At 42.3% G+C, this 26871-nt stretch overlaps 1 protein-coding gene across 1 annotated transcript in view; it reads right to left on the minus strand.

Annotated features, from left to right (window-relative positions):
- Positions 1–26871, minus strand: part of CDH26 (cadherin 26) — an 84935-nt gene that overhangs the window by 18484 nt on the left and 39580 nt on the right. The window contains exons 2-17 of the mRNA XM_018574159.1: positions 23931–23994; positions 20769–20825; positions 18709–18825; positions 17453–17611; positions 16183–16330; positions 15323–15489; positions 14291–14422; positions 11450–11635; positions 9179–9450; positions 8559–8701; positions 6108–6341; positions 3634–3855; positions 3426–3550; positions 3073–3129; positions 1050–1118; positions 712–935 (exon numbers count right to left, since the gene is read on the minus strand). Of these exons, the coding sequence (XP_018429661.1) occupies positions 712–935; positions 1050–1118; positions 3073–3129; positions 3426–3550; positions 3634–3855; positions 6108–6341; positions 8559–8701; positions 9179–9450; positions 11450–11635; positions 14291–14422; positions 15323–15489; positions 16183–16330; positions 17453–17611; positions 18709–18825; positions 20769–20825; positions 23931–23994 (2376 nt within the window). The remainder of the gene's footprint in view (positions 1–711; positions 936–1049; positions 1119–3072; positions 3130–3425; positions 3551–3633; positions 3856–6107; positions 6342–8558; positions 8702–9178; positions 9451–11449; positions 11636–14290; positions 14423–15322; positions 15490–16182; positions 16331–17452; positions 17612–18708; positions 18826–20768; positions 20826–23930; positions 23995–26871) is intronic.

Genomic DNA, 26871 nt, shown 5'->3' on the forward strand with positions numbered 1-26871 from the left:
TCTCACCTAGAAAAGTGGAAGGCACGCGGTGACCCACTGATCAAGGGGTCGCGACCCACTTTTGGGTCACGACCCACCAGTTGAGAACCACGGCTCTAGTGTATAAAAGCAGAGGGTCCAAGGACCAGGACTTTCCCTATGCAGGACCTACTGTATAGCTAAACCTGTACAACACGTCATGACAATGCTCAGCTGAGCTCCATGATGACTGATGCTGTCAGCCGTAGTGAAACTGTACAATCATTAATACAAATAAAAACAATTGATTACATCTTGCAAATGTACAGACAACTTCCATGTCACATAGTCCCTCATCAGTAAGTGAGAACTTGCAGAGAATCTACATTTTTCATACAGTAGGGGAAGCTTTGAAACAATTCTCAGTTTTATTTTTGCCATCGTTGTCAGATTGGAGAGATTTCCCTTCACTTCCTTTCCTGTAGTCTCACAGGAAGTGAGAGGATATCTCTCCAATATGAGGGAAATCCCCTATAGATAGCTGTTATGGGAACAAGTGACCACATTAGAAGATTTCGTCTATTCCTATTCTGGGGAAAGCTCAAGATTTTCCTGTTCGGTGTTTGTGGGTCGGGGCAATCGGAGAGAGCGAATCCTTCTAACAGGTACAAAGACAGCTATAAAGACTTGACGCTGGTTCTAACCCCTCCACTATCCACATCTAAATAAAAAAGTTTTGCCTTTTAGTTATACTTTGAGGTGTCTAATGTTGTCCTGCCATGGTATAGGTAAGGAGTAACTGCGTTGCCTGGAGTTAGAGGAGGCAGGAACTCCAGGTCATACATGTGCTGAGAGATGATGATATACCCAGCATACCACCATGTATGAAGTAACAAGACAAGAACACGGTTAATACTCACAACCTCCCAGGATTGATACTGTGCCCGTGGCTTCATGCGTCCGGAACTGTCTCTCTCCTGAATGACAAGTAAAGACTTTTGTTTATTCTGTACTAGTTCCCTCTGAATCTGCTTGGCAATGATGAGTTAGAAGTCTTGTTACATTGCTATGGACATGTAGGTAATACTTACCCCTTCCCACTGTTGAGCCTGTGACAGAGACAAGCTATTAGATATCACCCGCCCAACAGCTTCTTTATCCTAAAAGATCATTGAGAGAGAAACTCTTTAATGTTATGTTAACGGCAAACTTCAGTCAAAATAAAGGTCCCTGTGATATATATCCCGGAACCACACGCAACTTCTTATGCTGCATCTCTCAGACAATCTAGTGGCAACCTTCCCCCCATTTGTTTTTAAGCCACTCCTCAACAGAATGTTGGAGATTTCACTGTCTTCACTGATTTACTCTTTATCGTGGAGACTCCTGATATCCTGGGGGGCTATCATTAGCCTCCAAGCATCATCTGGTGAGCCCAGCTATGTCAGTTGGCCCCTTTGTAGCTCTCCAGATGTTATGGGACTACAAGTGTCAAGATACTAAAGCATTAGGAGAATCTGCTCCATTGGTATGCTGCCTTGCATTGTCCTCTAATAGAGACAATGCAAGGCAGGCTTCCAGTTAATATGGTCAATGTAACAAACTGGCTGACTGGACCTGGCTGTGGACTCCCATGTTAGGCTGGACTGTACATTTTTCAACTACACATATTTAACCCTTTCGCTGCCAAGCCCTCCGGAACATTTTTCAAATCAGCTGGCCAAGCAATTTTTGAATTTTCTGCAATTTTTTCCTATTGGTTTGATTTTCAACTGCTGGGTTGCTAGCGTTTGTAAAAGACCCCCCAAACCATATATTTTCTGAAAGCGCAGGCCCGGTAGAATAAAAAGATGGTGATACTAAATTTGTAAACTCCTGGTAAAGTAAAAAATTGCGGTGGAGACCCGCTGCAAGGGTTAAAAGCCTGTTTCTGTCTCAGGGGAACACATAAAGCCGTTATACTGACCTTATCACTTCCTTGCCCAGCAGCTGGCACTCTTCTCTGGGTTGTAGGCAGATCCTGAGCATCCTCAATTACAATGCAGGACTGCTGGTCCTGCATTGTACGTGATGATGCCAGAGTGTCTGCGACCAATGGAAGAGATCAGGACTGGGGGGAAGCGAAGGATAAGCAAAGTAAAACTAAGTTTTATTTTCCCCAACTCCTGAAATACAAGGATCAATGTTTTTCCTGGATTCACAGGGGTCTGCCTTAAAGTATCATTTGTTAAATTAAGTCTAAATAAGCAACTCGCTATGCTGCTGTGACAATCTGGATATTGTTTTGTTGAAGAGTTAATAAAGGAAGCATTAAAGAATGCTTTCATTATTTATGGTATTTCGTAATTCTAAATAATATGCAGGCAATGCAAACCCCTCCCCCTCGAGCATTTTATTAGCACATCACAATGTGTGTTTTACAATCTAGGTGACAAAGTGTACCCTTAGGCCGCACACAGACTTTTGGGTCAACATGCAGGAAGAATCATGGATTTGTGAGTGGACAGCTGTGGCCAAGAATCCTGTGCAAACCAATGACAACTGACAGGGGCGTCATGTGTCCGCACATATAGAAGTTACCTGTGGCTAGGGACAGGTGGCCACCCTTGGTTGCAGACAGATTGTACCCAGGGCTGGTCATCTGTCCCTAGCCACAGATAACCACTAGATGCACAGACACATGCAAACAGCAGTGGATAGCTCTGGTTCCTGCCTGCCAGCCCGTCATTGCTTTGTACAGGCTGAACAGTCCACAACCACCAATTGCAAGAATCCTCTGACCGGGCCTAATCTCCAGTGTGAATGAGGCCTTAAGCAAGAAAGAGTAAGCAAACTATACTTGCATTGAATAGCTGTCACTCCTGGAAGACAATAAAAACAATCACCCCAGAGCGCTAAAGCTACACTATCAAAATAAGTGGCAATTCCTATCATTACAGATGCCATGGGGTGGTTGGTCCTCTACAATACAGTCTGCAGTAACGTGTCAGTCGTGTCTCAGTTTACAGTATCCCAATCAGGCCAGAGCAGATTTCTGATTGGTTGCTGTGGGCTCTTGCAGCCCTCAGCAATCTGTATAACTTGATTTTTTCCACAAATAAAAGCTCTGTTTACCTTAATGCCGTAATCATTGGTACCATTTCCAGCCGCCATCAGAGCAGCCGGGTTTGCCTGTCACATAAAACAGAAAGGGATAAAGATAAAGAGCAAACTATGTCACAGGCAGCAGAAACGTTTCTTCTCTCCGGGTTTTTAATATGTTTATCATAGTGCAACTGTGTATGAAGAGAGAGCACTACATGGTGGTATGTTCACTGGACGTGTTTGATTTGTGACTAGCTGTGTAGAGGACAATCTCTTAGCAGGGAAGGGAAGCTGCACTGCATATACTACACTGGCTGGTTCTTCGGTGTCAACAGAATGATCAATGTCTCGGCCCCTTCCATTCTATAAGCACTCTGACTTACCTGAGACAATGCACTTCCCCCCTCCTCATTGTACATGATAAGAGTTTGGTTCCCTTCATCATTTGGTAATATGTGCTTCTTTTTCCCAGAGCCGCAGAGGAAGCACATCAGCAAACATAATGCCACTAGCAAAAGAAAGAAAAATGTCAGAAGATGAACAGCCGGGGCCGTCAACAAGCTGCAGGACACAAACCCTCGTCATACTTACACAGGAACAGGAGCAAAGCTGCCAAGATGGCTCCGATCGCCCCGCCTCCCATCTGATATGATGCTGGTGCCATCTTCTCACAGTTCAAACGATCGGGGCAGGAGCACACCCGGACATTCAGGTCTTGGGTTTTGTAAGTGCCCTGCCTGTCGTAAATATCAAAGGGAATGGTATAGTTCCCCTTTGTAAGACTTTTCAGCATTACGACTTCTGCAGAATGATCTGTAACATAAACAGATGTGACAATTACACAAAAAGCAGATGTACAAGCCAGGGCCCATCTATACTGCTCCCCTCATGTGATGTTTATACATTGCGGTATTGTTGTTGTGTCTTCCTGTTCCATGTCTTTTCCCCAATAAAAAGAGACAAACCGGGCAGCATTTTGTAGATCTGAACAGAGTTGGGCCTTACCAATGTGTATTGGAAGACCACAGATGATACTACACCGTCCTTTTTATTGTCTAAACACTTCAAATACACTTTAGGAAACCTGATTATAAAGCTAAAGCCTGTGTTAGTATTGGGTGGATCGGGGATGGGTTAGAACCCCTGTTTTAGATTTCTGTTTGTGCCCTGCTAGGTGGATGCACCCCACTATTTGTCTTGGTGACCTCTGTGACTGAAAGTAAGGGAAAAATCCAAAATTTGTCCAGGAGAGCAATAGGAAAATATTGAGGACAAGTTGCAGTAGCAATTGTGTAAGAGGGGATTCACTTTAATTGGGTGTGCTACACACACCCCCAAAAAAAACTTCTTTGCGGTACAACACAGGGCGAGTGTAAAGCAATTGCCCATAGTAACCAATCAGCTTCTCTCTTCAGCTTGTTCAGTTAAGCTTTGAAAATGAAAGAGAGAAGCTGATTGGTTACTATGGGCAACTGCTCCAGTTTTCATAAATTCTCCCCACAGGGTTTCCACATTGTTCAGACAACATTCAGAGATACAATGTAACATTGCTGCTTTTGTATCTACTCTGTTCTTCTGCAGATCAAAGCGATGAGATTCGTCTATATATCACATCACTTAAAGCAACCTGACCAGTAAAATGTCTTCCTATTTAACCTCTTATTAACCCTTTGTTTACCCTAATTAGTCCTAAATGACGACTCCTTCTCCTCCTCCTCAGTGTATTCTTTTACTGCTGATTTTTTTTTCCTAACCCTTAATAATAAACGTATTTGACTTTCTTCACTTGTATTTGTTACTTTGTTTAAAATGACACTAAAAATATTATTCTGGTAGAAAGCATTGCAGAGTTATTTACAAATAAAATAAAAGCCTTTTTTAATGGACACTAAAACAATCTACAGAATAAAATGTAAACTTTTTATCTACCTTAACAGTTTTTCAAAACTAACATTTAGGCCTCATTCACACTGGAATCGGCCGGCGCGTACAGCTCTGTGCTGTGTGCACGGCCGTATCAGGCAGCTCCCGGGAAGGACAGGTGCTGCATGTGATTAGTACGCTGCCCCCGTCCCTCTATATGGGACTACGCGGCCATATGCCCCCCCTACGCTCACCTCAAGTGCAGGTCCATAGGGGTGCGTGTTACCTGTCTCGGACACAGACAGGATTCATCCTGTCAGCGTACGGACACCCGCACGGACTTGCAGGAAGGGTGAGCGTAGGGTGCCGTATGGCTGCGTAGTCCCATAGAGAGGGACAGGGGCTGCATACTAATCACACGCAGCCCCTGTCCTTCCCGGGAGCTGCTCGGTACGACCCTGCACACAGCACAGAGCTGTACGCGCTGGCCCTTTCCAGTGTGAATGAGCCCTAATAAACTGATGTGTCTGAAGGACAGGACGTGATAGTGAATCTCTTTAGTGGGACACGGCCAAAAAAAACAGGTTTTAACCATCACATACTGTCCAAAACTAAGCAAAGTTTCCAGTGCAATTATAAAAACGGGATGAATGTTTGAGAAACGATGGCTGATTGTGCTGAAAATCTGTAGAGACTCTGAACATTTGAAGATGTGTTGATATTATTATTATACAGGATTTATATAGCACCAACAGTTTGCGCAGCGCTTGATATCTCTACAGTTCTACATAATGGAACATGTTATCATTTGGTCAAACAATCTCTATTCAGTCTACAATGACATTTACCAACAACTATGTACTACAGGCCATCACACCCCATAGTTCTTGGTAATCTAGAGGAGATTGTTAAGTCAGATTGTAGCATTTGTGGTCATCTTAAGATCTGCAAACCACCATTTATTGCAGTAGCCGACTTCAACATAAGCTGAAAAGTCGAGCTGGGTTTTTTAACTTCCCACCATTTGCATGAATTGTACAGAAAACTCCACGTCACAAAAATTATGGTAAGTAGACTTCCACCCAAAATTGTCTCCACTGTGTGTATGTACGACATTAGACTGAAAGCCAGAAACAATGAAAGGTGTGCGTGCTGTTTGCACCCCAGGAGTTGTTGGTGAAACATAAATCAATAAAACTAACCTGAGACTTGCTTGACTTGCCACGTTTCACTCATACTTTGGGAATGATCAGACACATCAAACTTAAAGGGTCCAGCAAATGGGTCCATATCTCGGTCTGCAGCCTCCACCACAAACGGGACGTCCAACTGATGATCACATCTGTACATGAATGGTGTGACCAGCTTCGGTGTGTGGTCATTAACATCAGACAGATAGAGGAGTATTGTACCAGTTCCTGTACCCGGAGGTTCACCTGCGCAGAGGGGAAGGAAGGATGTGTAATGAGATTGTTTTATTGTACATCATTGCACTTTCCATCATGCTAGAAAATAAACTCAAACGTTTTTAGTACAGTAACAACCAATCTTCATTTGACCCTCCCTCAGTAAGTAGCTGGTTTCTTATTGGTTGCTGAAGATGACCTCATATAGCTGGTTTCTTATGTTTCTGGATTGTATACACAACATTTTCAAAAACTCATTTAAAAGAAGTTTTAAAGGAGAACTATGGGGTTAGGGCTTTTCCCCATAGTTCTCCGAACGGTAACGGGAGGACACAAACTAGCGTCCTCCCGTCACCCTAAGCTCAGTATACCGCGAGCTGAGACGCCGCAGTATACCGCGAGCTACAGCTCTCGGTATACTGAGACGCCGCAGCTGAAGCGGATCCCGACAATTATGTCTGGATCTGCCCAGCTGCGTGACTGACAGCTGGCTCTGCCTATCTAGAGGCAGAGCCAGCTGTACCCGCCCCCTCCCCCGTCTGTTCAGCCAGTCAGCGCTGGCGGATCGGAGCGGGGAGGGGAGAATCCAGTCCCTCCCCTGTCACTGCTCTCTGCCGTGACAGGATCGAGAGGTGAGCGAACGCTGGTATGTGTTCGCTCACCTCCTGATCTACTGAGCCGACCTGTGACAGTCTCATTGTCACAGGTCGGCTAGAACTATGAGGTGAGTGAAAAGCACTCACCTCATAGTTCTCCTTTTAAAGGTTAGTTTCACCATTTACCTTCAGGTTATGCTGCCACCTACTGGAGAATTGGGCACCAAACAAAAAAATTGTAGGCCCCGCCCATGATATCTCCTTTTACTCCAAGCATGCTTCAGTTTTGTAGCATAGCAGTACCAAAAGCATGAACAAACACAGAGGAGTAGGACCATGTCCCTCAATGGATGGTCATCTCTAGAGACCAATAATTCAAGCAAGGTTTAAGGTTCAAGTTTTAGGCATTTACTTTCCATGCGAGGCATGATACCATCATTTTCTGTGGATATATTTGTGAAATTCTCTTGTATTAGGTTTAAACTGACTCAGTTGCTGTTTCTAAAAGCTGAACACTGCCATTCAGTTCAAAGCAAGTACCTAATACTCACCTGTCCTGCTGCCCACTCCACCAAATTCCTCTACCTTGAAGACCCCGTTGCTGAAAAGATTTCCATATTCCTGGGAGTGTCAGATTCCAGCATCACCCACTGCACTGTGTCGTTCTGTCTGCTGACCCTTACATCATAGCAGGGCACAGGGGCTGGCTTAAGGAACCACAGAAAGCAGCATGGGACCAGGCACCTGACACACCCAGAAGTGTGCTGGAGATCTTTTAGTAACAATATATCTTAAACCTAGAAGAGTTTTGTGGTGTGGGTACCGGGAAAGGTGAGTATTAGAAGACAACTATGGGGTAAGTGTTTCCCCCCATAGTTCTCTTAAGGGTTACGGGAGGACATATACTAGCGCCCTCCCGTGACCCAAAGCGCAGTATATCGCGAGCTACAGCTCGTGGTATATGGAGACTGCCACAGTCAGGATGGAACCAGACAATGTCGAGATCCACCCAGCTGCGTGAGTGACAGCGGGCTCTGCCTATCTAGAGCCAGAGCCAGCTGTACCTGCACCCTCCCCGTCCATTCCTCCAGTCAGCGCTGGAGGATCGGAGCGCGGAGGGGGGGAAATCCCTGTGGGGAGCCGTGACTGACAGTCACCACTCTCTGCAGGGAGATGATCGAGAAGTGAGCGAGCGACGGTATGTGTTCGCTCACTTCCCGATCTATTGATCCGACGTGTGACACTTTCATTGTCACACGTCGGTTCGAACTATGAGGGTGAGTGATTTTCACCTACCTCATAGTTCTTTAAGTTCTTGCTCTGCAGGGAACGGCAAGGTTCACATTTTAAAAATTACGACATCGTCACTTTAAAGGACATCCATATCCTTGACAGATATTGAGCTTAAATCATAAAAAACTGCTAAAATAAATTAGGCACAAATATTTATTTTGGGGATTCTGAGTGTAGAGCACATTGAGGAAAAGTATCCTTTGAAACATGCATTGATGGAGATTGAGGAAGTCATATGAACATCTAATTGATGAATAAGGAACCTGCATGTGAGAAAACCTAATACTGTGTAGCTTAAATAATTCTCTAAAGGGTGCACATATAAAATATCAGTGATTAATTACTAAGCCTTGCTTACCGTCATCTATAGCATGGACCAACGCTGTGTATGTAGTTCCGTTAACAAAAGGAGATTCTCTGTCCAGTTCTTGTAATGTTGTAACAACTCCGGTATTTTCATCCACCGTCATCCAACCTGCGGGATCTTCTGCTATTTTATACCTATCCAATAAATGGGAGATTTTAATGGATACTTGGCACCAGAACTGGATTAGCCTCCATTACCCTTAGGTACCCAAAGCAACAGTCTTCTGCTATGATGACCTCTTTTATACAGGGACATTTTTTTTATTATTATTGCCACTAACCCAGCTCAGAAATGAGTGACAATGCATAAGTAACGTTGTATTAAAATTATATTTTTACAAGATTGGGCATCTTTGTCTGTGCTGCTTATAGGCACAGGCCTTCTCTAGCTAGGGGTACATCCAGCTCTCCTTGGCACTATAGACATTTTATAAAAAGTCAAATTTATAAGAGTTCATATCATTGTGAATGGGTGTTAGAGGATTGAAGTATCCAGCTGCTTAAGCAAAATGTTCCTGATTGTTTCCAACTACTGCAAGAGCACCTGGTTGAACAAAACTACCTTGGCTAGTATCATTGAAGGACAATTTCATACTAATGCAGACACTGTACCTGATTTTGTTTGGCACCCTGTCTGGGTCAGTTGCAGTGAATGTCCCCAGGACTGTCCCCACCTTCACACCTTCTTTTTCTCGAATTACTTTGACTTTAGGGGTAAAAACGGGAGCGTCGTTTGCGTCGATCACAGTGATTGAGACAGTTATGTTGGGCGACATGGCTGTCTTGTCCATTCTGAGTCTGGAGTTCTGACATGAATAGTATGGTTCTTCATTCTCAACCGTTATAATAAGTGTTTTTGTGGGGGTCCCTTCAAAATCCAAAGGCTGCAAAAAAAAAAAAAAAATATGATTTTGTTCTTACTGTAAAATCATTTTCTCGGAGTCCATTGTGGGAAACCGCTCTGAAGAATTCTGAGATATAGGGTGATGCTGCTGCCAGGGACACGAAGCCAAAAATGAAAGCCTGTTACTATAAGGCAAGAACCCCTCCCACATTACACTTGAAGCCCCAAAAAGGCTCCATGGACTAACACTTAAGCCAAATGGTTCTGAATAGAGGAAATTCATAATTTAGGCAGGCATCAAGAACTGCATTGCACACAAAATGAGACACAACTGTCAGCTGATTGACACAATCAATAAAATGTGGGTCAACACTCGCAGCTGCTTAGTCAGCACTCGGTCTTAAGGTTCCCATACACCTAGCAATCATGGGACGAAAATTATCGTCCGATGATCGAACCGTCGTATGATTTTCGTACGGCGGCCCCATCCTGCCCCGACCATCGCACGGTTCAATTAGCAGTCTTTAGCAGAGATCACCTGGATGAATTTCGTTAATCGACCGCACGGATTTTCGTTTGCGCATGAGCAGTGTTAATCGTACAATTTTTGACGTACGGAAATGCCACCAACCTTGCGAAAATTATACGATTCGACAGAAGTTTTCTAACCAGATGGAAAGACAAAATTTGTACGATTGTACAGTATTTGCGGTTGTACACTGCCCATCAGCCACATGAATATCTGTGGAAAACGAAAACGAAAATTCGGCCGATATTCCTAAGGTGTATGGACGCCTTTAGACCAGGTAGTCACGGTTTTTATTTTCCAGACTCTAGCTAACAGGGGTAGAAAAGCTTATCCCCAGACCAGAGTAAAGTGTTTCCAATTTCTCATCAGTAGGGTCTCTAAATGAAGAGGTGTCAACAATAGGAATAGTCAAAGCCCTATCAAGGTAAGAAAAAGAAAAGTCAACCTCAAGAGAAACCGACTATTTAAAAAACAAAATTATTATACAGGATTGATATAGCGCCAATAGTTTGCACAGCGCTTTACAATATAAGGAAGACATTACAGTCACAATACAATTTAAGACAAGATGGTAAGGAGGGCCCTGCCCCTGAGGGCTTACAATCTAAAAGGGAGGGATCATCCAGAAAGGAAAAAAAGTGGCTAAAACCATATACCCGAAGATTCACAATCTTTGTATATAAATCTGGCAAAGATAGGATGAAAAGGAAAAAAAACCTTAACACAGGCAGGTTTAAATAGATACGACATAAGGGGCAGAATCCTCTAAAGTTAAGGTGAGTGCACAGTTTCAATAAAAAATGCCCCAGTTGTATTCCCTGATGTCTAGACACCATAGGTGATTGAAAATCAGCAGCTGGAGTAACGTCCTCCAAGGAAAATAAGAATTAATCTTCAGATAAAGAATCTACTGCAAGGACTCCAGCTAAACCAGAAATATCCAACATCTCCTCCTCTGAAGCTATAGGAGAGGAAGAATGGGGGTGTTCCTTACCCTTGTGAAGGGAATGAGAAACAATTTTGTATCTATTTGTGATAGATAAAACCTCCATAATTACAGAAAAATCACTTTTTCTGAGAAAAGGGAGAAGACTCAAAAGACAATAAATCGGTGAAGAAGCAGTCACTGATAAAGATTTATCGATTTTAGAGAAAGCAGAAAACACAATTAACACAATCTTTCCCTTTTGTTCATTTCTACCTTCCAGGTAGAACACAAGGACCAGGGCGCATACATCGTCACAGCATAACCATACGTCTCAGAATTCTTCAGAGCTGGGTCGCTCAATGAATGATAGAGAAAATAAGATACTGATCATTCACACAGAAAGAAGGAAACTGATAAGCATCTTGGAAGTATTGGTTCAACCTACATAATGAAGATCTCAAAATGTAAGCATTTGATAAAATGGCAGAGCTAGGATAGGTCAAGGCAAAGTTAGGTGAGGAGAGAGAGGGATCAGCATTGAAGACTGGCTAATGTAATGAGACTTTAGCAGAGCACCCTTACCTTTACAATGCTCAGGATTCCCTCATTTGTTTTTGGATCTGTGGTCAGGTTATAATTTTCCTTCTCATTTCCAAGCAATATTTTATACTTGGCTCTCCAGGCCGGAGTTTGTGGTGTATCCTTATCTTCGACCTTTAATCGCAGCAACCCATCCTTCACTTCTCCCTCCTGCACAGAGAGTTCATACTGGAAAGGAAGATTTGTTATTAGCACTCACAGAGTATAGGGTGGCAGAACTCTTCCAACAGAGAACCACTGCAATCTTCCAATCTGACTTCCAACCAACAGAAATATGTGGTGCCCACCTTGTTAGTTTTTTTTTCACCACAGAGAAACAATTGGTGCCAGATTTATCTACACGCTGAACAAATCCTGTGTGTATGAGGAGAACTTCACCAACTCAGGAGCAAGTTTACATTGCTGTTAATCCCTACCTACCAGGTCTATGAAATACAATGTTTAATGTCCATGCCAATATAAAAAGACACAAATGAATACAGATACAGTATGTATTTAATAATGCATTATCAAATGACATTTTTTTAAATGCATTCAGTGGTGTCAGAAGTGTATTCCTTAAAGAGTTATTAAACCCTCGTGGTTTTTGCATACATCTATGGCTAGTAAGCAGTAGATATATGCAAAACGATAAAAAGAAAACTTTTTCAAAGGGTTAATACTTACCTTTGTCTCCGCTGCGCGCTCCCATCTGAACATCTGAAAATTTCTCGGGCGGGCGCCTGCGCAGTTCAGATGTTCCGCCGGGAGACGAGGAGAGACACAAGGTAAGTATATGGAGCAGGGTGCACCCGCACAGACTCCATGGGACATGTGAGAAAAGGAGAACAGAGGAGTCTGCGCTGGATCGGAGACCCGCACCAGCGCTGGAGGGACAGCTAAAAACTACAGGAAAGTGTGATGGAACTGTGCATGCACTGCATGGATAGGAATGCAAATACTTTGACAGAAAAAACAGGTCCCTCATATGTTTCTATCTGTCTGTAGATGTTTGCCTGGAGGTTCCCTATAGGCACTCTTAGATGCATCACAGCTGCTAAAGCCAACATAACTGACACAGGACTAGGTAGGGAAAACAGTGCCCAAACACCTCTATAAGGAAAGCAAGCAACAGAAGACCCACGGAGCAGCATTGCAGCACTTTAGTGGATGCAATCTGTATAGAGATATGCCCCTATTTTGATGCATGTATTCTCCAAGTAGCTGGTAAGGGTTAAGCAAAGTGAATTGGCACTGCAGCGGGCATCAAGCTGCAATTGGGAAGATGCATCTTTATGGCTTTTATGCATCATTCCTATAAATGATCACACTCAGGAGTAGACCACTGCCTGACATGAATGACAACATAATGACAGCATAACAAGAAATCTGGCAATAGTCCTCTTTGCTGGTACAGATCATTTTTGTACAGGTACAGAGTGTGTGTGTGTGTGTGTGTGTGTGTGTGTGTGTATATACACCAATCAGCTATAACATTCTGACCATCTGCCTAATATTGGGTAGGCCCCCTTTTGCCACCAACAGTCAAGACATGGACTCCACTAGACCTCTAAAGGTATGCTGTGGTATCTGGCACCAAGCTGTCTGTAGCAGATCCTTTATGTCCTGTAAGTTGCGAGGTGGGACCTCCATGGATCAGACTTGTTTTTTCAGCACATCCAACAGATGATGGATTGGATTGAGATCTGGAGAATTTGGAGGTCAAGTCAATACCGTAAACTCATTGTTGTGTTCCTCAAACCATTCTTAAACCATTTTTGCAGTGTGGCAAGGCGTGTTATCTTTCTGAAAGATGCCACTGCCATCAGAGAATACCGTTTCCCTGAAGGAGTGTACTTGGTCAGCAACAATACTTAGGTAGATGGTGCGTATCATGATAACATCCACATGAATGGCAGGACCCAAGGTTTCCCAGCAGAACATTGCCCAAAGCATAACACTGCCTCCACCAGCTTGTCTTCTTCCCTTAGTGCATCCCGGGGCACTTTCTTCCCCAGGTAAGCGACATACATTAACCTGGTCATCCACATGATGTAACAGAAAACATGATTCATTAGACCATGCCACCTGCTTCACAGTCCAGTTATGATGCTCACATGCCCATTGTAGGCGCTTTTGGAGGAGAAAACAGGTCAGTATGGCCACCCTGGCCAGTCTGCAGCTACGCAGTCCCACGCACAACAAATTGCAATGGACTGTATATTCAGACCCATTTCTATAAGAACCAGCATTAACCTTCTCAGCAATTTGAGCTACAGTAGCTCTTCTATTGGATCGGGCTACACGGGCCAGACTTCTCTCCTCATGCGCATGAATGAGCATTGGCTACCCATGACCCTGTTGCTCCCTCACCAGTCTTCCTTCCTTGGACCACTTTTGGCCCTTGTCAAAGTCGCTCAAATCCTTATGCTTCCCCATTTTTTCTCCTTCCAACACATCAACTTTAGAGACCATATGTCTTGCTGCCTTATATATCCCACTAACAAGGTAATCAGTGTTATTCCCTTCACCTTTCAGTGGTCATAATGTTGTGGATAATTGGTGTGTATTCTCTCTCTCTCTCTCTCTCTCTCTATATATATATATATATACATACACACAAACACGAACATATTCATATACCATGCAAGATGCATCTATGAAGGGATGGGCTTAATAACCTGGGCCGGTAGCCTAATCCATACAGAATAAGGGTCTTTTCAAAATACATTGAAACCTTAAAAACTGTAAAAATAAAAAACAACCAATGGCTTTCTTGTACCTGTTGATCAAAGTGGCGGGTGTATTTTAAACAGTAAGATTCTCACTACAAAAGATACTCACTTTGTCACCACTAGTGAACACTGGCATATTGTTATTCCCATCCTGGATGAGCATGTTAACAGTAGTTGTACTGAATAAAGACCCAGCTCCTTTGTCTTTGGCTCCAACAATAAGTCGGATAAAGTTTGAGGCCTGGAAAAGAAAAAAGTGATTAGCCAGCTAGAATTTCTGCCATAAATATTCCACAGATGTACTGCAATCCAAGGAAACAACAAGGCACCCTCTTCATCAGCAGTGCATGTGTCTCTTCTCTTCCCTAATTCCACCAACATCCTTTGGTCAATAGCTGACCTTCATCTCTCCATTACTTGGAAATAAGGGGCCTCATATGTACAGGATTTGTCTATCCACTGAAACATCCAAACCCAGATAGGATGCATGCTAACCATACATATCATTCTAAATTACAACTGGGATGACCATATGAGAGCTGAATACACATATCAAAGTAACCCTCACATAAATGTATGTTCCATCCTACCCTTATATGAGCTCAGCATATACTGTAAATTGTATGTCTATGGACCTTGAGGGGAAGAACATAAAAAGAAGTGTCACTCACAACAGGTATCTGGCACCTACATGCTACCTCAAGGCTGCTGTATAACACACCACACCCAACAAACCCAGGGTGCTCAGGTCACTATGGCTTCCTGGTCAGTGTTGCAGGCCCTGCATCCAATCTGTGACCTGTGCAAATGTGGTCCTTTCACTTACAAATTCAAACCTGTAATAGGATGGTGTTGCCATACCAAGTACCTTTTGTCAGTAGAAATATCTATTCTCTCTCAGAATGACAGATTATACCCATTGGGTGGTATCCTCTGCAGTGCCAATAGACAGAGGCAGCCTTCCAGGGGCAGGCCATCCCCCTGTCTCCCTCTGAAGCTAAGGAGAGTATTAGCAGTGCTGCATTTTAAAAATAAATACCCTTGTTCCATAGCATAAAATTTAATTTTATAATGATATATTATTGATAAATGTATATAATAATAATAATAATGATGATGATTATTGCTGTGAACAACCCACCTCATAATTCAAGCAGCCGTCTCCACGAATCAGTCCGTTCTTAGAATCAACAGTGAATTTGACATTTGGAAGGTCGGGTATCTGTTTGATCAAATAATAATCAAATTGAGAATTTGGGGTGTCTTCTTTGTCGTCATCTGTTGCTATGACTTGGAAAATTGGACTATCTGAAATTAAAAGGGAACCCTGTCAAACCATGTTGATGAAACAATAAACAGCTATTCAATAATGTACAATTTTTTGTTAAACTACGGTGAGCTAAACTGCACCACAGGGACCCATTTGTTACAGATTTCTCATCTTCATACCTGGTCGGTGTCATCTGGCACCATGAGATGGCCCAGAGCTTTAAAAGTCACTCCAAGTTATTAAAGTGAACCTGCAATGAGCAACCAATGTGCAGGCTCCAGTGCTTTCCTAACTTGCCTGCGAATCCCTGACCTAGAAATAGCATACAGCATTAAAGCACACAAACTCTAAACTCCTTTCCTGCACACTCAATCCAGGACAGGGACTCACTAGATAGCAAAACAAGAATTATAATGAAAGCCAAAGAACTTTAGAAACAAGAACGTTCACAGCCCAGCAGCATCTTGAATAAGAAGAGTTATGTATTAATGCCTGATAGCTAACTGCCCATGTTCTCAGGCAGCAGGAGCCATAATTAAAGTTTATGTCTGCCTCCAGCTGCCAAGAAGAGAAAAGTATGATTTTGCTAAAACTGTCCTAATATGTTTGGATGGAGCGGTTCTTTACAAACATTTGTACATTGTTCCACTCTTAAACCTTCAGGTCTACAGATCAAACCCACAGAAACATAAAAAGATTTAATTATGGTAATATAACACTCATATACTAACCGAGTCTGGTGGTCTCTTTCAGGGTGAGATTATACACGCTCTGAGAAAATCTGGGGGCATTGTCGTTTGAATCCCTCACTTCTACATTAAAAATGAGAGATTTGTCCAAAATGCTTCCGTCCAATCTATTTGCAACATCGAAACGCACCTGTACAGACAAAAATGCAGTTATTAGTCAGGAGGAAAGAGACTCGGTACTATAGCCACAAAGAACGTAATGATCAATATTCTGGTTTATAAGCAGAGTAATGAAGTAGCCCATTGCCAACTTCATTTTACTGCTTACTAACTTAGAGCCAGCACAATGTGAAGTATTTGTTGACTCTATGATTGCCACCTGTGAAGCAAGATCACTGTGCTGTATTACAATATGATCAGTCAATACGGAAACGGCCCAATACGGCCGTGCATGCTGCATGGATCTGTATGGGCCGACACTGTGAATGAGGCCTTAGGTGGCACTGCACATTTTACATGATTGATTTACAATTTATCAGCATCTTAACATGTCTTTATCTGCATACTGCTCTAGATCGGTGACTCAAAGTATTGAAGCCAAGGAAGACAGCAATGGTGCCCTCCATGTTTCTGTTACAACAGGTTTCTTATGAGGACCTGTCTCCACAAAATGTTGGCCAAGTCTTTGGACTTTGTGAATAAATAATTTCAAGTAGAAACGTTGTTATTGTTTCTTTGTTCCCTGACCTTGCCCCTTCTACCCAGGGACCCGACTTCCCTACTTTCCGAGTCACTGTCCCGAAGCAAGTGCATATACAAGAGGTTCTGCGTTTGTGCTTTGTCTTTACTGGCTGCTTGAAAGTTCCAGGTCAGTGACTCAGGAAGGAATATAATCAGAGGTTTGGCCTGACAGCCAAGCAACTCGTATTTTTACACAGATGTCAGCAATGGCCGCCCCTTCACTGCTCTTGGCACAGATTTTCTTAAAGCTAGATCATACATGAAGAATTGATCATATCAGATATCACACGTGCCCTAATATTATGCCACAGACAATCTATATAAAAATGTGTTTGACTCGTTATTCAGAAATCATGATATTACAGTACCATGACGCCTGAGAATATTGTACGATGACACTGGAGCTTGTTACAGACAGATGTCCTACTGCAATCTTCTAGAACTTGTTTTCTGGGCTGAAAGCAACATTGTCCTCTTGCTACAGTGTCTCGTTTTAATAGTGGGATATTGGGACATGGCCTGAGGGTGGTTTATTATGAGATATATAAAATCTTGTGGTAATCATACTCACAGTAAACAAAGGTGTCTTCTCCCTGTCGATAGCTCGGTTCACATACACCTCCCCGGTGAGATCATTGACATGGAACAAGCCTTTTTCCGGGGGTTCATCCACTCCAGGACCACTGATCAGATACTTGATGGAGTAGTTTTCTGCCCGGTCATTGAAGAGCTAGAAACATTGCACAGTTGTGATATAAGGGGCAGCTTATAATACACAGCCAGAAATGTCAGATGAGGATCCTGCTTCTATCACCCTTCTTTCCTTACAACTCTGAGTATTAACATTTCCGTAAATTAAGCATCTCTGTTCCTCTTCAAAATCTCACTTAAAGAGAATGCAACTCCTAGGAATGACCTTCTCTTAAATCGATCCTTTTTGGTGTGTTAAATACAACTTTGGAAGTGTTTTGTTAGTTCTGAGTAATGCAAAAATAAATACTCGTTGATCCTGCCTGAAATCGTGTGAGCTAATCACGTACCTCTGTTGTCTTTCTCCTGATATTGTACCAATGCGTACATGCATTGGTACAATATTAGGAGAAAGACAACAGACAGATTTCACCGTTTACTAGCATGGGGGGCACATCAACTGATGTTCCCACTACTATTAAACCCTAAAGAAGGAAAGTCTAAAGCTGGCCATACACCTATAGATCATGTGCAGATTTTCTATGGTCAGATGGAAAAAGTGCTACAGATTCCTCCATCTACGCTAAGTATGGAGGAATCTCCAGCTGGGCCAAGCTTCAGTATCTTACTAGTCGGCCCCGCTGGCTCTCAAAATACTTGAACAATGCCTGCATCCAATCAGATTGTTCAGGTATTTTGACAGCCAGCAGGGCCGACTAGCAAGATACTGTATATATCTATGAATGCCCTATGTGCATATAATTACAACCAAGGTAAAAGGCAAAGTCCTCCAGTGAATAGAGGAAAAAAGAAGAGCTCCTCCCATAAAATAATGGACAATTCTCCTATTTGTTTCAATGTACTTATTGATGTCCATGTGATATACAGTAGCTGAAGGTGCTGATACAGGCATAAAGCATAAGCCGGCTACCTCCATACAGCTAAGAAGAAGAAGAGGTAAATGCAAATCATGATATTTATATTTCCATATTTGTTGTTTGCTTTTTTTAGCGAAATAACATGATCCTACTTTTCAGTTAGGCCAGCCATAGTTCTTCTTATCTGTAAACAACAGGTTTGTCAGCATACATTAATAAAAAAAAAAAAAAAAAAAACTAATAAAAGTATTTTTCTTACATCTCCAGCTTTCTTTGGGAAGGGTCCACGGTCATTTTCCTCCAAGACGATCGTAGTGAGAACCCACCTTCTCTTGGATCGGCGCAGCGGAACGAAGCTTCCTGCTGGATCTACGTGCTATTTGAAATGAAAACGGAAATGATCAGAGAAGTTTCCTTGGTCTGTCAGATGAATTACATAATACTGTAACTAACCAGCATCTGTTGATAGAAAGAATAAAAATTTTTGTACTTCTATCGCCACTACAGCATATACGCCAAACCGCTATTTTTTGGGGGGACTGCATGACGCCCTTTTAGTCCACTATGCTTAGAGCTATGTGTGACAAGGCCCCCATCTTTTCGGTCACTCATTAGTGTTATTCTTCATTTCATCAAATTGTTTTGTGAGTAAAATCAGGGTTAAATTCTTGGTAAAATAAGCTGATGCAGAACATGAATTGCTAACCATTCAAACCAATTTTAACAATATTTTTCTACAAATAAAATTCTAATTCTTTAAACTTTTTTTGTTGCCCTTTCTTGAGGTATGCAACTCAAACTCAGCATTGCTGATAGTACAAGAGTGAAACTCAGCAAGTGTTATAAAGTAAAATGAACACTGAAAGGCTCTCCTACCAGTCATATCTTTTCAAAGCTGACTGCGAGTCTTCAGACAAGTCAATAATGATCATTCAAACAGAACTGCAAGTCAGACTAAAGGTTCAAGCTCCGTCAGCACATCAAGGCATGCTTAATAAAGTGTAAGCTTTACCACCGCTTGATGTATGCAAATACTTGGTGCAACTTCAAGGCTTCCCTCTGTAAAATGCTTGCTCCATACACTATTTAGGTCTCAATTCACATGAAGGAATCCTTTGCTGAGAGAAATTTACAGTCTGCTTTTGCTGACCACCTTCTGAAAAATGCTTTATCCCTCACTGGCATGATTATCAGTACTTTCTAATTCATTGATTTGGAGCAGGCAGTGAAGTTAGTACTCCTGAGCTACATATTTGTTCAGGATCAGTGCCTTGGAAAGCACTGAAGTCAGTGGATCAATATTATAGCCAGGCAGCTTGCATTTAGAATATTGACACACAGATCATGCTCGAGAGTAACCATGTAAAGCTGAACACACATTTCTCAAATTTTGGCCAAGTCCTAATGACGCAGCCAAAATTTGAGTAGTGTATGGCCCCCCTCTGGACCCAACTGTTTAGTCTGCAAACTGAATGAAAGTAACTTCTAGTGTATGGGCAGCCCTAGTGTAATAGAAAGCCAAATCTCTTCAATGAGCGAACAAAATGTCAATGGGCATAAATTAACTTCTCTGGGAGCTGCTGCTCTCATTAATCAGGTACCTTAAACATAAATGTCTCACCAAATATAGGACAACTAATCAGGAAAGTCTCTTATGGTTTGAAAAGGGGGAAAATATTATTCTTCACTCCAGATCAGAGCTTATCCAGCACTATGAGCACAGGAGCAGATGCCACACCACAGGAGCACACAAAAGGTAAATGGAGGGTAAATGTTATTTTTCTTTAAGTCCCCTATTCCTCCTCCACTTATGGTTACCAACAGCTGATCAAGCTGCCTGCTGTTATGCAGGGGATCTGGATTTTTTACAATACAGACAGGACTTCATCATGTCCTCTATTGATGTCCTCTGCTGCTCTTAAAGCACACAGGTAATTGTCCTGGTGATGTGTAGACACAAGAGTATGCTCTGCCATGTCATCTGATCTCTTGTAAATGGTCTGTTCACCTTATGGAGTCAGGAAAAGGGAGCAGCATGCAGCTATCTGCATAGCTCAGGACAAACCATAGTGAACAAGATCTCTCGGGCAGTCGTACCCACAGATGCCAAAGAGATGAAAATGCCTGAGCCAGCTGAGATTGGCCAGATTAGGTCAAAGATCTCATCCTGTCACAGCTAAAGTCAAACATAACACCACATTCAATGCAAAAATCTAAACCTGCACTTTGCATTTGTACCATAATTCTATATGGGTCATTAACCTTGCAGTCACACCTAGCCCTATATGTAACTTATTTACAAAACTATAATGTACATACCCGCTTTCTGCGTGTCTGGACCTCTCTTTGTTGCCGCTGTATATGGGCTGTTACCACCTGATAATAGAAAAAAAGACATTAAACACTTTGTTTCCAGGATACAATTTCGTACCATCATTTGTAACACATATTCCACTCCAGATATGGCATTTTATGGTGTGGGTGAATCCTTCACTGTCTGTTTGCATCTCTTGTGGTTGCAAAAGCTAGATATATGTGGGAGTCATTTTCATCACTGCTTCCTTCCAAGGGGGCATTATAAAAGGTGTTACTTTCTTGCAGCTAGACATTATAAAGAGTCCATTGGAGGTTTTGTTTAGTGTTTTTTTTTATATAAATTCTCTACCTTTACCCATCATCTGCTCTGCGGTTGGTTAATATACTGGATTAGCTGGTGTAAGAAAAAGTGCAGTATAAAGCTCAAAAACCGAGGAAAAACAATTCTACAAAAGCGGAGTCCTGATCAAATGTAATTTTCTTTTTTTAAGATGCTTATGACGATTTTACATGACTTCACAGTCACTTCTAGAAAGACAAGTGTGTCTGCTTACAATATTGCCTGATGTTACTGTACAATACCTGCCTGTCTGTAGGTCTTTCCCTAAGACGCTTATGCCTCAATCACACTGACAATGACATTTATATGCATGCACAGGACATTTCTAAATGCATGTTATGATTTTAAATAGTATACCTGACACTATCCTGAACCAGGGGCAGATTGAATGCTTCTAAATGCATGTTACTGCGTGAAAATATATGTAAACACAGGTACATATAAACACAGGAGAACTTGGTCCGGGAAGCATAATATTAAGTCACACTTCCCAAATCATTTCTCCTGCATTTAAATAAACCAAACGTAGGCTTGTGCGAATGTAGCCTTGGGCTGCTCATACACACTTTCATTTAGCCCAATGGGAAAACATTCTCGACTTCCCCATCCATGCTAAACAGCCACCCAGAGAATTGCCCCTAAACAGATACAATTGGTTGGATCACACAGCAGCCATTTGCTGTCTACCCTAAATAGAGCCTGTGCCCAGACAGATCATTCACACTAAAGTGTTTGCATATTCTGAACAAGCAGGTAAAGTATTTCATTCATTCATTCACCTCTGTATTTATAAGCATTGTTGAGAAAATTTTCTCAGACATTGAAATCTTAGCTTTTAGTCTAAGAGCAGATCTTGGCCGCCTGCCAGTCATCTAATGTAAACTTGTAAGATGTTAGAAACTGACTGAAACCGGACTCTTTGTTGTGATCTTTGAGGATCTCTGAGAATGAATAAGTTCACATTAAAAGCATCTAGAGAGGTCAGTGATGGCTTAATATAAAGCAATTTTACTACTACTTGATGTAAACAGTTTATTGTGTAAATGCACTTTAAGTATATTGTAAATGATCTCTTGAAATACATATTTTCATTCACTGGTGCTTCTAAAGTGCTTTGACGGAATACCGTGCATTGCGGTTAAAAAAAAAAAGACATTGCACTATTTTTTCACTCCACAACAATATTTTGCGGTACCTCATGCTGAAAGATGTGTTGGGGTGCAATTTAGAAGAATGGCAATGCACCTAGCGCATGGCACTGCACTCTAGATGCATTGTGTGATAGAGTGTGCTAAAGGCACAGTAATCTCCATTTAGTGCAATGCTCCAGTGTTACTAGGCCCTAACTGAGAAACATTGACAGCTGTCCTATAAATTCTATAGCCACTGAAGCCAATTAAAAACCCATGACGAGCTGCTACCTAGTCAAGAGTAGTTTTGCCCATTTTGTTTGTTAAAATTCCAAATGACACCATTCTAATTTCAACTATTTTTATGCATAAATTATCATGGTTCCCAAGAAATAAATCTGGCAGAAAAAGCAAATAATGGTTATTCCATAATAATCTAGAATCATGTCATCATGGCCATATATTTCCTGAGAGTCAAGTTCCTGATACCAATACCTGGCATGCCTTCAACCCAACACCATCAGCCTTGCATGCTTTCCAACTTTCGGAGATGAAAAGAGGGACACCTTCCAGCACAATGTGTTTAGTCAGTGGACACACCCCATTACGAATTTATATGCCAAAAAAATTATTGGTTAAACCCAGATTAATTATTTTTTTTCACCATTACTTTTCCTTTATACTGGCTTTTCAAAATAGCAAACATGATAATTAAGGGATAGGATGGAGGTCTAAAGGTGCCCATACACTGTACGATTATCGTAAGATAATCACGGGAAATCCTGCGATCGTACGATAATCGCAAAGTGTATGGAAGGCGTGCGACCGTTTCTACTGTACGATCACACGTCTTCCGTCGAACAAGCAGGCTGGAAGCAGGCCGAGAATCGTACGATTCTCAGCGGGTTAGTGGCGTGCTTGTTCAACAACTGCTGAATGGGCCAGTGTGTTCGCACGCGCACACTGCCCGTTCAGCATTGCAGTCATCGGAAGCCCGCCCCTCAGCGGGGCAGGCTTGCGATGATCGCAAGTACGATCTGCCTGTCCAAGATGGGCAGATTGTACTTTTTTAAATTACTTTACAACCCTTGCAAGACAAAAGTCTTGCGAGGGTTGTACAGTGTATGGCCACCTTTAGTGCAGAATAACACTTTTGGTAGTTAAATAGAACCTTTTCATAGATATCTGTAAATCAGGCCAAAAAGAGGGACCGCTGAGGAGGAAAGAGGAACATAGGGATTTTGGTTCCAAATGAGGGACTGTTGGGAGGTATGGCCTTCATATGAAGGAATATAACCTTTCCCACCTGACATAAAGGAGGAGGAGACACCTGGGTAAAAGATGTAACATTAAAACTTGTGGATTAGAGTTAGGCACAATGCAGTAATAAAGATCCAAACTTTCCTTAGAGAGGGGAATAAGATATCTATTTATTATTTATATTTACCAATAGCCAACATAATTTCCTAGAATCACTGCAGTATCATTATAAATATATTCATGTGGGTTCTTCCTAACCTATGAACTTTTATTAAAGTTTATATACAAATGTTAGAGTATTACTTAGTAAACAGGGAGCGTTACAGCTCACTCCTCACTCCCCCCCATCTTTCACCCCTATGTTTTACATATGACAGTGAAATGGCTCCGGCACAAAGCGATTCTCTTTACAGGTCACTGTGTCCAGCAACAAACCTTCCTCTGAGTAAGATGCGGGTTCTCACTCAGCATGTTCCCGAGTAGAAAGGACAAGGTCAGGCTGCAATGCAACAAAAACAAAGTTTCCACTGGAAATCCATCAGCCACAAAAATTGTAACACCTCTCACAAATTCCTCACAAGGATCACATTTTCACTTCAGAATTTTAAAGGGAACCTATCGTGGCAAAAACCTGGAGGGTGCCATTGCTGAGCTCCCCTGCTGAAAATACAAGCATAGAATGTATTGATACACTTGCGTGAAATGAAGCAATGGATGGTGCCTGCAAACCTTTTAAAGTAGAAGCTACCAGGAATTGTTTGCTGCCAGTATGGTATATCTGTACTCACCACACTCACTTACATTACAGTATGTAAATAACCTCTTAATGCTGCTTCTCATGATGGTCACATGATCAGAACCAATGCTGACTGGTTTCCATTCATTAGTGTAGACCAGCGGCTGGTCATTAGTTGATTAGGAACACCGCATTGTAGTAGAGTCGCCTGTTCCCCCATACTGAGAAGTACCAGGAGATTGAACCAGACAGAAGTGGGAACTGGGCTAAGCTCTAGAGCAGGGTTAGGCAACCTCGGCACCCCAGCTGTTGTGGAAGTACAAATCCCATGAGGCATTGCACGACTAACAGCCACAGGCATGACTCCCAGAGGCATGATGGGATTTTCCGTTTCACCACAGCTGGAGTGCTGAGGTCACCTACCCCTGCACTAAAGGAAGCCTAGCACACAGTTAAGGATACACTTTTTTTCCCACTCGTTGCCTTTATTGCATTTAAAGGAGATTCTTAAACTTAAACCTGTCCCAGAATTAGACCCCCCCCCCCCACAAACAAGTGGCGTGCTTGTTCAACAACTGCTGAATGGGCCAGTGTGTTCGCACGCGCACACTGCCCGTTCAGCATTGCAGTCATCGGAAGCCCGCCCCTCAGCGGGGCAGGCTTGCGATGATCGCAAGTACGATCTGCCTGTCCAAGATGGGCAGATTGTACTTTTTTAAATTACTTTACAACCCTTGCAAGACAAAAGTCTTGCGAGGGTTGTACAGTGTATGGCCACCTTTAGTGCAGAATAACACTTTTGGTAGTTAAATAGAACCTTTTCATAGATATCTGTAAATCAGGCCAAAAAGAGGGACCGCTGAGGAGGAAAGAGGAACATAGGGATTTTGGTTCCAAATGAGGGACTGTTGGGAGGTATGGCCTTCATATGAAGGAATATAACCTTTCCCACCTGACATAAAGGAGGAGGAGACACCTGGGTAAAAGATGTAACATTAAAACTTGTGGATTAGAGTTAGGCACAATGCAGTAATAAAGATCCAAACTTTCCTTAGAGAGGGGAATAAGATATCTATTTATTATTTATATTTACCAATAGCCAACATAATTTCCTAGAATCACTGCAGTATCATTATAAATATATTCATGTGGGTTCTTCCTAACCTATGAACTTTTATTAAAGTTTATATACAAATGTTAGAGTATTACTTAGTAAACAGGGAGCGTTACAGCTCACTCCTCACTCCCCCCCATCTTTCACCCCTATGTTTTACATATGACAGTGAAATGGCTCCGGCACAAAGCGATTCTCTTTACAGGTCACTGTGTCCAGCAACAAACCTTCCTCTGAGTAAGATGCGGGTTCTCACTCAGCATGTTCCCGAGTAGAAAGGACAAGGTCAGGCTGCAATGCAACAAAAACAAAGTTTCCACTGGAAATCCATCAGCCACAAAAATTGTAACACCTCTCACAAATTCCTCACAAGGATCACATTTTCACTTCAGAATTTTAAAGGGAACCTATCGTGGCAAAAACCTGGAGGGTGCCATTGCTGAGCTCCCCTGCTGAAAATACAAGCATAGAATGTATTGATACACTTGCGTGAAATGAAGCAATGGATGGTGCCTGCAAACCTTTTAAAGTAGAAGCTACCAGGAATTGTTTGCTGCTAGTATGGTATATCTGTACTCACCACACTCACTTACATTACAGTATGTAAATAACCTCTTAATGCTGCTTCTCATGATGGTCACATGATCAGAACCAATGCTGACTGGTTTCCATTCATTAGTGTAGACCAGCGGCTGGTCATTAGTTGATTAGGAACACCGCATTGTAGTAGAGTCGCCTGTTCCCCCATACTGAGAAGTACCAGGAGATTGAACCAGACAGAAGTGGGAACTGGGCTAAGCTCTAGAGCAGGGTTAGGCAACCTCGGCACCCCAGCTGTTGTGGAAGTACAAATCCCATGAGGCATTGCACGACTAACAGCCACAGGCATGACTCCCAGAGGCATGATGGGATTTTCCGTTTCACCACAGCTGGAGTGCTGAGGTCACCTACCCCTGCACTAAAGGAAGCCTAGCACACAGTTAAGGATACACTTTTTTTCCCACTCGTTGCCTTTATTGCATTTAAAGGAGATTCTTAAACTTAAACCTGTCCCAGAATTAAATTAGCCCCCCCCCCCAACAAACACACACACACACCTTCCAACACAAGTGCTGCAGTCTAGTTTTGAGATCACGACTTCACACAGAGTGGAGACAATTCACTAAAGCAGTACATCTTTCTCTAAACCAAGTTGACCTTTGTTTGCTTTCAAACACCCAATTATGTGCAGAGCAAAAAAGAGAAAATGATAGATGACTGAAATGGCAACGTCACTGAGCAAAGTGAGAAATGCAATTCTTTAGTAAATTAACCCCAGTGTATCTGAGCTAAATCAGCTCTGCTGCCCAACAGGTTCATCTAGATGTTTATAACTGTATATTCTGTCCCGTGTTTTACCTGCATGTACCTGAAGGACAGAACAATATTGATAACTAGTACAAATGTATTTCTTTCTAGTCAATGTGAGACGCATGTTTAAGGCTCGCAGACACAATGGAGTGTACATAGCTGGCTTTGTATTCAAT

This window comes from Nanorana parkeri, unplaced genomic scaffold (genome assembly GCF_000935625.1).
Source record: "Nanorana parkeri isolate BGI_ZX_2015 unplaced genomic scaffold, ASM93562v1 scaffold50, whole genome shotgun sequence".
NCBI lineage: Eukaryota > Metazoa > Chordata > Amphibia > Anura > Dicroglossidae > Nanorana > Nanorana parkeri.